Consider the following 11,999-nt stretch of genomic DNA (forward strand, 5'->3'; position numbering starts at 1 on the left):
CAGGGGTTTGAGAACAGCCTGGGCAACTTGGTGAGACCTCATCTCTACAAAAAATAAAAAAATTAGCTGGGCGTGGTGGCGTGTGTCTGTAGTTCCAGCTACATGGAGGACTGAAATGGAAGGATCGCCTGAGCCCAGCAGGTCCCCTAGCAGGTCAAAGGCTGCGGTGGCTGAGAGTGTGCCACTGCACTCCAGCCTGGGCGACAGAATGAGACTCTGATACACACAAACCCAAAAAGAATCCATAGTACTGAAATTGGAAAAAGAAAGCTTAATTCTCTTTACTCCAGACCTTCAGATGTCAATGGATATGCAAATGAGATATGGGCAGTAAAAAGGCTCCTCCTGAATCTTAACCAGAACATTAAACACTCCTGCACATTTATAGGTGATGGTGTGAGTTTTATTGGGTCTCATTTCTTAGCTGCTTTTTCTCACACCCACTGGGCAGAACAGTCAGTGGGTTTGAGATGAGAAGGAGGGATCAGAAGGAGGGTTATAAAAGTAGACAAGTTCCTGCTTGCCCCCTCCCAGTTCATCTGTCCTGACGAGTCCATCCTGCCAGTCATGAGCGCCACACAGTTCAATAAGGGGCCCTTGTACAGGCTCTTGGTCGAGGTCAAGAACCGGCTCCTGTCCAAATATGACCCTCAGAAGGAGGCCGAGTTCCAAAGCTGCATCAAGGGGCTCACTGGCCTCTCTATTGGCCCGACTTCCAAAAGGGTCTGAAGGATCGGAGTATCTTATGCACATTCATGAACAAGCTGCAGCCAGGCTCTGTCCCCAGAATCAACTACTCCATGCAGAACTGATACCAGCTGGAAAACCTCTCCAACTTCATCAAGGCCATGATCAGCTAATGCATGAACCACGTAGACTTGTTCGAGGCCAACGACTTGTTTGAGAGAAGGAGCATAACGCAGGTGCAAGTGTCTCTCCTCATCTTAGAGAAGCAGGAGCGGAACTTTGACGACACTACCGTGAAGGCCAGCCAGTGCATCACTGGGTTGCAGATGGGCATCAACAAGCACACCAACCAGTCAGGCATAACTGCTTATAGCACGAGGAGGCATCTCTGTGACCCCAAGAACCACATCCTGCCCCTCCATGGACCACTTGACCATCAGTCTGCAGATGGGTACCAACAAGTCTACCAGCCAGGTGGGCATGATTGTTCCTGGAACCCAGTGATACATCTATGACACCAAGCTGGGCACCAGCAAATATGATAACTCCTCTTTGTCCCTGCAAATGGGCTACATGCAGGGTGCAAACCAGAGAGGCTAGGTCTTTGGCCTGGGCCAGCAGATATATGATCCCAAGTACTGCCTGCAAGGTCCAGCTGACAGGGCCCCATCCCAAGGTGGCAACTGCCAAGGCCCCAGGGGATGCCCCAGAGCATTCCCCCATCCAACTTCCAGGAGGAAGTGGGCTACTGAGGAGTTCCATGCAAGCTGCCTCCACACATCATTGCCCCCTCTGGGTTTTAGGGTTTTTCTGTGTTTTCATCCTTTTTAAAACCCTATTTAGAGTCTGTGGGAGGCTGGGTGGGATAAGGCAGCTGGGGTGTTTATTCCCATCATGCCTGGGCTCCTTTGCAGGACTGAGCTGCCAGGTTGCAGGGTGTGGAGGGAGGAGAATGGTCAAATCCAGATGGCTGTGGGGTGGGGTCCCCTTCTAATGAGGCACCACAGGCTGGTGGTCCAGCTGTGTGGAGAAGAGACCTGGACAGGGAGGCAGACCAGGCCCAAAAGGTTTCCAGTTTTTCCCCTTCTCTTCCCTTTTGTTGGCTGATCAGTTTGTGGTTTCTGTACCCACAGAAGTTTCAGGAAGTCTTAATGAAAGAAAAATGCTTTTATTCTTTTTTTTCCAGGAGAATGGGGCTGGGATGGTGGAGTGGGTTTGGGGAAACAGGTCCCCTGGAGAGGGGCAGGCCAGGGTTCTTTTTTGGGGGAGTTTTTTTTTTGAGTTGGAGTCTCACTCTGTCACCCAGGCTTGAACCCTAAGATACTTTAGAATCCTGGCCTGCCGGGCATGGTGGCTCACGCCTATAATCCCAGCACTTTGGGAGGCTGAGGAGGAAGGATTGCCTGAGTCCAGGAATTTGAGACCAGCCTGGGAAACATAGCAAGACCTCATCTCTACAAAAAATTTAAAAATTACCTGGCCATGATGGTGTGTGCTTGTAGCTCCACCTACTTGGGAGAGTGAGGCTGGAGGATTGCTTGAGCCCAGGAGGTCGAGGTTGCTGTGAGCTGTGATCTCACTACTACGCTCCAGTCTGGGCCACAGAGCCAGACTCTGGCTCAAAAAAAAATTTTTTTTAGTCTCATGAGTGACTGGATTTTCCTGGGATCCTCAGACCAATAGCCCTGACCTTGCCCAGGGACCCTGTGGGAAAACTGAGGCCCATGCGAGACGATGGAGTTTGAGTGTTGGAGGGAGTGTGGGACTCCTCTCCACTTTGTGCCCTCAGTAGGTTCTGAAGAGCCCCCAGAACCCCTCATCACCGTCTGGGCCTGAACAGCTTCACCTCTCTGTCCCTCGCCTGCCATACTCCTGCCCAATACTATACAGGAACCCACTCCCGGGGACCCTTTCTATGAGATAATATAAAATACTAACTGTGGACCAAAAGCAATAAAAACCTGTTTTTAGAGAAAATAAATAAAATAAATAAATAATAAAAGTAGGCCGGAGGCAGTAGTTCACACCTGTAATCCCAGCACTTTGGAAGGCCAAGGTCAGAGGATTGCCTGAGCCCAGAGGTTTAACACCAGCCTGGGCAACTTGTCAAGCCCTCGTCTAACAAAAAATTAAAAAAAAAAAAATAGCTGGGCGTGGTGGTGCATGCCTGTAGTTCCAGCTTCTTAGAAGGCTAAGGAGAAAGGATGGCCTGAGTTCAGTAGGTCGAGACTGTGGTAGCCATGGGCGTGCCACTGCACTCCAGCCTGAGCAACAGAGTAAAGCTCCAACTTAATACATGCATACATATATACATACATACATACATACATACATACGTATGTACGTACGTACATACATACATAGGTGTGAGATACAGAAGCCATTTCAGGGAGGCCAGGTTTACTGTCATTTGTTGGGGAATCACACAGGCCTCCCTAACGTTAAGTTTAGATGAGGACCTCCAAGTCATTCCCAAATTGCCCGCATCTTGTTCTTCTCTCCATCCTTGCCTTAGACTGAGGAATTCAGTCTTCTTTTTATCTTCTCTTCAATTTTTCCACAGACTCCTTCCTAACTTCTGGGAAGCAAATCTGTTACTGTCTTCCCACTTTTCTCCAGCCCTTAAAATCAAGTACAATTGCCATTTTTTTTTTGAGTTAGAGTCTCACTCTGTCGCCCAGACTGGAGTGCAGTGGCCGCTCCTGGTCACCGCAGCCTCGACCCACTGGGGTCCGGCGGTCCTTCCGCCTCAGCCTTCCAAGTAGCTGGAACTACAGGTGCGCGCTACCACGTCTAGCTCATTTTGATTTATTGTAGAGATGAGGTCCCGCCAAGTTGCCCAGGTGGGTCTCGAACCTGCGGGCTCAGGCAATCCACTCACCTCAGCCTCCCAAAGGCACGGGATTACAGGCTGAGCCACCGAGCCCGGCGGTCTGTTTTTTTAATATGGTGGTTTGTTTTCTTATTGTTTAGTTTTGAGTTATTTGTTTATTTTGGATAACAATTTTTTATCAGATGACTTTTGTAAATATTTTCTCCCAGTCTATGTCTTGTCTATTCATTTTCTTAACAGTGTCTTTTGCAGAGCAGAAATGTTTAATTTTAAGGAAGTCAACCTTATCAATTATTTCTTTCATAGATTGTGCCTTTTGTGCTGGATCTAAAAAGTAACCATCAAACCCAAGGCCATCTACATTTCCTCCTATGTTACACTTTTACCTGTTTATAGCCTTTGCCCATTTTTATGTTGGTTTTGTTTTTTTCTTATTGATTTATAGAAAGAACGCTGTTCTAATATTTATACCACTCAACACATGGTGGCTTAAAACAACCGCCATTTTATTTGGCCCTTGGACTCTATGAGCCAGGAATTTGGTGTGGGTACAGTAGGAATCATCTATTGGAAGCAACAATCCCAAAGGCATTCAGAAATGATCTTGGAGGAAAAAGGTTGGATTATGCCAGAGTACCGCTTGACATATGTCATGGAGTTTTCAGAGGGGGTGGAGTGACTATCCTGGGTTCCAGGGATAGAGCAGATAGTGAAGTGTGCCATATATGTGGGCATGTACAAGATAAAAGATGCCCGCTGTCACCCTGTTTTCCTCAGGTGCTATGGACCATCAGCAGTTCCACAGTCAGAACACTGTCAGGGGAGGGCCAACACGGGGACCCAAACACATGGTTCATGCTCAAGAGTTAGTAGAGAAATGTTGGTAGCCCAGAGACCTGAACTCATCTTGCATTTGATCCCAAAACAGCATGTCAGCACTGTTCTAGAGACCCAATCTCAGACTATTCTGCAGAAGAACTGTGCAGACCAGCAAGAGTGATTGACCTATTCCCTTAATTCCTTCTTGGAATTGACCCCTAGGCATGAGTTCCAGAATTTCTTGGGCATCCTGGCATCGGAAAATGCCATGAAAGGAAAAAACTGGGAGGCTCATGCAGGGACTGGTGTGGGATCAATTTTGATGGCACTGATGGCCCTGGCTGGTCCTAGGTACTGGAGGGAGATCAGAAAATTTCCAAGAGGCCCTCCAAAGCATAAGGGCCTCTGAGGCACAGGACCCAGGCAGAAATCTAGGTATATAAGGGTAGTATAAGGAAATGATTGCTGTGTGACTAATGAGCATAAGTCATAAAAAGAGATTTTCTCTGGGGGATGCCAAACTTCATGCTGTGAGAGCATTCAAACACCCCAATGGAGGTGCCCACATGGCAAGGAACTAAGGCCTTCTGCCAACAGCAGACACCACATTGCCAGCTATATGAGTCAGTCACCTTGGAAGCAGTTCTTCTTGCCCCCGTCAAGTCTTTGGATGACTGTAGTCCCTCAGCATCTGACTGTGACTTCATGAGTGACCCTAAGCCAGAAATGCCCAGCCAAGCTGCTCTCAAATTCTTTTTTTTTTTTTTTGAGTTGGAGTCTCAGTCTGTCATCCAGGTTGAAGTGCAGTGACATAATCATGGCTACTGCAGCCTTGACTTGCTGGGCTCAGGCAATCCTTCCGCCTCAGCCTTTCAAGTAGGTGGAACTATAGGCATGCACCACCATGCCTGGCTAATTTTTTTATTTATTGTAGAGACAAGGTCTCGCCAAATTGCCCAGGCTTGCCTTGAACCCCTGGGCTCAGGCAGTCCTCTCACCTCTGCCTCCCAAAGTGCTGGGATTACAGGTATGAGCCACAGCACCCACCCTACTCTCAAATTCTTAACCCATAGATAACATAATAAATGATTCTTGTTTTAAGTCATGAAGTTTTGGGGTGATTTGTTATAAAACAATACATAAAATTAAATAATAGTAATGCATAAGATAAATCACACATAAGACTAAAACCTAGTAATTATCCTTGACTCCTATCTTTGTCTTATATCCCATATCCAATCTTCCAGCAAATTATATTGGTTTCACCTTCAAAATATATCCAGAATCTACTTCCCACAACTTCCTCCACACTACCACTTTGGTGTGAGCCTTTTTTTTTTTTTTTTGAGTTGGAGTCTCACTCTCTCATCCAGGCTGGAGGGCAGTGGCACGCTCCTGGCCACCATAGCCTCGACCTGTTGGACTCCGGCGATCCTTCCTCCTCAGTCTTCCAAGTAGCTGGAACTACAGGCACACGCTACCATGCCTGGCTAATTTTTTATTTATTGTAGAGACAAGGTCTCGCCAAGTTCCCCAGGTCTTGAACCTGTGAGTTCAGGCAATCCTCTTGCCTCGGCCTCCCAAAGTGCTGGGATTACAGGCTGAGCCACTGAGCCCAGCCGGTGTGAGCCTTCTAACTGCACTGCTTCTATTCTTGAATCTCCAAAATTGATTTTCTTTTCTTTTCTTTTTTTTTTAGGTTTGGACAAATTTACTGAAACGTACAGGGTGTTAGCAGAGAAATCATTTCACGGTGTGTTATACTTTGCTATTACTTTGAATGTATAATTTTAAAATTATAAATACATATTTTATAACTAAGCCTTTGGCCAAAAAGAGTCATTTAACACATTGTTAAAGATCAATAAGAAATGGATTTTGAACATTAAAAAGATCAAGTCACTGAATTAAACTGCAACAGCTCCCACTAATCTAGAATCCCATAGTGTTGAAGGTAGAGGTGTCTGCAGAGCTAGTCATTTATTACAGCAATCAGAAGAGATGGGGGCAGGCACACCTATCAGAGGTGACAGCAGAGCTGGCAGGACAGCATGTCCCAGAGACAGCAGCAACAGAGAGCAGTCCAGCAGGCTGTGAGGCAGGTGGATGGTTCCAGGTCGTTCCTTCTTTGGTCTTCCACCACATATACTGTGGTTTTAGGAGGCTCCTGAGGTCCGCCCTGCCAGCCATACTGTGGGTATCCTTGGTAGGGGTACCCTTGAAGTGGTGGGTAGGGCCCCCCCATAGGTCCTGGACACATTGGTTGTAGATAAGGCGGGTATGGGGCCGTTGGACCAGGGCCCGGATATGGTGGAGGGTTCTCTGGGTTCATCAGGCCCTGCAAAGTACACCTCTTCTCCCCTAGAGCCGGCTGCGTAGTGGTTGGGCTATCCACAGTTGATTTTCGAACAGCACCTAGTGTTCCTGTAAAAAGGTAAGTCAGATTATGTTATTTCTCTGCTCAAAGCCTAGCAGTGGTTACCCATTTTCCTCAGAACAAAGAGGGTCAAAGTCCTCCCCTAAGTCTTTCAAGGCCCTACACAACCTGCTCCCACTGTAATACCTGTCTCACTGCATCCCCTAGAATGCTGCCTTCATCTATTTATTTATATATTTTTTACAGACAGGTTCTCGCTCTGTCACCCAGGCTGGGGTGCAGTGACATAATCATAGCTCACTGCAGCCTTGAACTCCAGTCTGCCCTAATTTATACCACTCCAGCTATACGGCCCTTCCTACTGTTCTTCACCTTTGCCAGGCATGCCTCTGATGTAAGGTTTTTGTACTAGCTGTTCCTCTGCCTGGAACACTCTTTCCTTGGATTCTGCTCAATCCCTCACCTCCTTATTTTATTGCTCTCCCTTTTAAGTTATTGCTCAAGTGTTACTTCTCAATGAAGCTTACTACCTCTATAATTTTTACCCTCCCATCTCTCTGAACTTTGCATCCCAATTACCCTACTCTATTTTATAGAACTTATACTCTGACACAATATACTTTACGTATTCTTCTTATTGTCTAGATAGATTTCTCCTCCTGCTAAAATTTCAACTCTTTGAAGGCAGTGATTTTTGTGTTTTGTTCACTTGTCCACACATGCCTAAAACAGGCACCTTGTAGTTGCTCAGTGAAGGAATAACCCGTGTCAGTCAACACTGTGCAGGGGGAACTCTTAGCAAACTATTGTTCTAGGCAGATCATTCAATATTAGCCTGACACAATGTCTTTTGAACCTTAAGTATGGCATGAAAATAGAGTTGCTACACCTGAAAAGGTCACTTTGTACAAAAATAAAAATCTCTGCAGAAACCTGTGTGGATTGACGACTAGGAATCAGATAGGCCCTGTTCCCCAGCACTTTGGCCCCTGAAATGTGGCAGAAATTAGGGTGAAGGCAGGAAGAGAAACCCTAGGAGAGACTGAGAATACATCTGCTTACATTCTAGTGGAATGAGGGTCAGAGTAAATATTAGGTTGCATTATGGAAGATAAACTTATATTGATTGCATACCTGGGTTTGTGTACTGAAAAGCATACCCTGCACATTTGTATTCTATTCTAGTACTATTCTTGCTGATAGTATTAGGAAAACTGATCATGGAGCTTGCAAGAAATACCAAATTATTCACACTGAAGTTATAGGTGGATGGTATTTGCAATAAAGATTCTTGACTATAAAAAAAAAAAAAGTAATTCTCTGCCAGGCACAGTGGCTCACACCTGTAATCTCAGCACTTTGGGAGGTGGAGGTGAGAGGATTGCCTGAGCCCAGGGGTTTGAGACCAGCCTGGGCAACTTGGTGAGACCTCATCTCTACAATTGAAAAAAATAAAATTAGCCGGGCATGGTGGCATGTGCCTGTAGTTTCAGTTACTTGGAAGGCTGAGGCAGAAGGATCGCCTGAGTGAGCGTGTCACTGGACTTCAGCCTGAGCGACAGAGTGAGACTCCAACTCCAAAAAAAAAAAGTAACTTCCTAAACCCTAGATTCTGATCTAATGTTCATTGATCAAATACCTCATGTAAATTTCTTCCATTATTTTGCCAGAACCCTTTCTGACTGTGGGCCTGTGTCCCATTCGTAAAATGAGGGTCAGAAGTGGATCTATGCTCTGTGGAGCCTGAAACATACAACTGCCCAGTTCTAAAATTATGTGATAAAGTCAATATTTATTTAGAGTAAATGAAATTATGTAATATACACAAAATGATGTAATGAAGTCAATATTTAGAGTGAGGAAGATCATTATAAATTTTGAAATGCTGACAAAGCCCACAGATATCAAAAAATCCATGCCGGGCACAGTGGCTCACACCTGTAATCCCAGCACTTTGGGAGGTGGAGGCAAGAGGGTTGGTTGAGCTCACGGGTTTGAGACTAGCCTGAGAAACATGAGTGAGATTCTGATTTAAAAAGAAAAATCAGGAAAATAATATTTATTGCAACCACTATAAGTCTTTTTTCCTCCATCTACATTTTTTAACTGCATACTCTTTGTCTCTTCGGATGACCATTTTAAACTGTTTTTTTTTTTTTGAGTTGGGTCTCATTCCTTCATCCAGGCTGGAGTGCAGTGGCACACACGCTCACGGCCACCCCAGCATTGATCTGCTGGGCTCCAGTGATCTTTCCACCTCAGCTTTCTGAGTGGCTGGAACTACAGATGTGCGCTACCATGCCCAGCTATTTTTTATTTTATTGTAGAGACAAGGTCTCGCCAAGTTGCCCCGGGCTGGTCTAGAACCTGCAGGCTCAGGCAATCCACTTGCCTCGGCCTCCCGAAGTGCTGGGATTACAGGCTGAGACACCGAGCCCAGCCTTTTTATACTGTTTTTATAGAGCTATTATAAACTAGTCAAAAATAGATTTTAAAAATTATTATTATTATTATTTGAATTGGGGTCTCACTCAGTCGCCCAGGCTGGAGTGCGGTGGCACAATCACAGCTCACTGCAGCATCCACCTCCTGGGCTCAGGAGATCATTCATTCACGTGTCATCATGCCCGGCTAATTTTTTGATTTTTTTTTGATTAGAGATGAAAACTCTCTATGTTGCCTCTAGGCTGGTCTCAAACTCCTGGGCTCAAATAATCCTCCTGTCTAGGCCTCCCAAAGTGCTGGGTTAACAGGCATGAGTCCCCGCACCTGACCGATTTTTAAACATTATTGATAGTCTTTAAGCTTTTACATATAAAAGTATATATTGACCAACGTTACAACTCCTTACTGTAAATTATTGCACACGTGGTGTTCGTGCTGGGGACAAGCCCTTGGAGGGTACTCCAGCCTTTTAATCTCCCTTGGCTTGGTCTCCAAAGGGACTGCTACGACTGCTCGGGCAAGTTGTCGCCGCCCCTGTCCCCTTGCCCACCCAACCCATTCCATCTCTAACTCTCAGGGCAGAGATGACTATGAAGAATCACCCATCTCCTCCAAGCAGGCGGATGGGGAGGTGCTCCTGAGAGCCCGCCCGCAGCCCCAGGACCACCGCTTGGCCTTAGAGAGTGAACTCCCTGCTGGGGTCCAAGTGTCCGATGCAGGACAGGGGCTGCTGTTTCCTCGCATTTCTAGAATTCATTGAGCCTTTAAGGGTGATTTGAAGCTCAGGGTCAATGGGTCTCTGTGAGGGCGCTTTCTCTGTGTTGTCCGAATCGCTTTCCCCCTTTAACATTCCATTAGAGGCCTAAAACCAGAATCCCGGGACTTAGCGCCAACCCATCACGCGTGATCGTGGCTCCATTATGTGCCAGGTGTCTCTGGCGGGGCCCGCCGGTCTTCGCTTTCTCCACTAGAGGCAGCGGCAGAGCGCAATCCTTACTAACTACGGGAAGAAGGCGGTGACCTTTTGCTACGACGACGGTTGGTGGCCAGTCTTGATCGACAAGCGAATGACTCTGAAGTAAGAGGCTGTTGTTTATCGTGGACAACCAATGAAAACGCAGAAGTATGGCCAACGGCAATGAGGATTGGCCTTAGGTAGATACGGGGGCGGGGTATCTCTCGAGGGGCGGATGCTGGGTAAAGAGTCTGGAGAGGACCTGGGCGAGTCAGAGCACTTCCGGTGTGAGAAGAGCTGGTCGTCTCCTGAGGGGCGGTTTAAGAAGGTACGTCTGAAGCTAGGACTGAGCAACCGGGAGTGAGACATGGAAAGGGAGTTAGAAGTTACTGTAGTGAGAGTGGAAGTAGCTTCCGTTTTTGGACAGACAGCACCCCGAGGGAACGGGGCCCTGCTCGGAAACCAGACTCCGGAAAGCTGGGAGGGGAGGGAAGCGCCGGAACTAGCGCCGCGCATGCGCAGCAGTGGCAGAGCGGGGGGGGGGGGTGGGGCGGGGGCGAGTCTGCGGGTCTTTGGGTGCGTCAGGGTCCCCATTCTGCGCCAGAGTGATAGCGAAACGCCCCCTCCTTAGCCTCTTTTCTTTCCTTCCCCTCACTCCGCGTTTCTCTCCTGTTCCCCCTTCCCCTCTGCTAAGTGTAGACGCAGAACCCCTTGGCCCAGCCTGGATCGCTTGAATTCCGAACACGTCCCCTGCCCCTTCCTTCCGAGGTAAATGAAAGTGAAACCTCGTTGGTTTGTGGTCAACCCCGTCCCACCCAGCCGATCGCTGCTCTGCTGCGGGTGGGGAGTGGCCAGGAGCCGAGACTCGAGCTGGGGCCTGGTCAGGCTGACTGCCCTGTTACGGCGGGCTGGGTGATGTCACACTCTTTTGTGACACGCGAGCCTCCTTACTTGGATGCCAACGGCAGGGGCGGGAGGTGAAAGGAGACTGGGGCTTGGCTTGGCTTGGCTTCCCAGCCCGGTAGGGCAGCCCTGCTCTGATTTGATTGGTTACCTTTGGACAGGTGAGGTGGCCTTGCTTTTTTTGGTCCTTAGCCTTGTGGGCGTCTTTTTAAAAGCCCTCTGGAGAAGGGCGTCGTTGGGCGGTTGTTTTATCCTTGGGCCTACTTGGTGTAGCTGTGGAAATGAGTAGACTGTGGTATTTTTGTGTATTTACTAAGTGTAAATTGCTACTCTGAGCCAATCCAGATTGCGTTGCCTGCAACATCGGCCTTTCATTGACCAAACAGCAACAAAACCCTCTATGAACTTGAGACTCTGGTCTAACAACTTGTGAATGTGTAACCCAGTAGAAAAGCTGACTGTACCAGAAACAGACAAAGATTTTAAGGTTAAAAGTTAATGGCAAATGGGCATTCGAAGCTACTTATTGATATTTATTTATAATTTATTTTTGACTGTATGTGTAGTTTAAGAATTTAGTTCAAGAAAGGTTATCTGAATTGCATAAATACATTTCCTAAGGCTTTTGCATGCACGTATTTTTGTATGTAAATTATTAAATTTACTGTCTTTGGAGTTTTATTATTCATCTTTGTCTAATGTGTTTTGTTCTGGCTTCAAGAATATGTTGGCATTTAGATTCTCTGCCACTTTCCTCCAGGAGAGATAGAATGGTTGCGTCCCTGAGAAATGCAATCTGTAATTTAGATCAGAGTTTCCTCCTTCTTCCATTACTCATCTTGTTCTGGAAACATGGCTTAGTACCCCCTTTCTTCTCTTTTTTTTTTTTAATTTTTATTTTGAGTTGGAGTCTCACTCTCTCGCCCAGACTGGAGTGCAGTGGCCGCTCCCGGTCACCACAACCTCGACCTGCTGGGCTC

The 11,999-nt window shown here is 46.9% G+C and overlaps 1 protein-coding gene and 2 pseudogenes across 2 annotated transcripts in view; 2 read left to right on the top strand and 1 right to left on the bottom strand.

Moving 5' to 3' along the window:
- Positions 1–567: 567 nt before the first annotated feature.
- On the top strand, positions 568–1,518 carry LOC103264588 (annotated as a pseudogene).
- A 4,841-nt stretch (positions 1,519–6,359) lies between these two features.
- Positions 6,360–6,720, bottom strand: LOC103264589 (annotated as a pseudogene).
- A 3,622-nt stretch (positions 6,721–10,342) lies between these two features.
- The window catches only part of TMBIM6 (transmembrane BAX inhibitor motif containing 6), a 28,162-nt gene continuing 26,505 nt past the window's right edge, over positions 10,343–11,999 (top strand). Inside the window, exon 1 of one of the 2 annotated variants that reach the window (XM_008062264.1) lies at positions 10,343–10,444. Coding sequence is in view for 1 of the 2 variants with exons in the window: in XM_021714597.1 (XP_021570272.1) it covers positions 11,072–11,180 (109 nt within the window). In the remaining variant the exon portion in view is untranslated. Of the gene's footprint in view, positions 10,445–11,018; positions 11,181–11,999 lie in introns of those variants that run through there. The other variant, XM_021714597.1, reaches the window with a different exon arrangement.

Source organism: Carlito syrichta, unplaced genomic scaffold (genome assembly GCF_000164805.1).
Source record: "Carlito syrichta isolate Samal-C Ts95f unplaced genomic scaffold, Tarsius_syrichta-2.0.1 Scaffold305684, whole genome shotgun sequence".
In the NCBI taxonomy this organism is placed as follows: domain Eukaryota; kingdom Metazoa; phylum Chordata; class Mammalia; order Primates; family Tarsiidae; genus Carlito; species Carlito syrichta.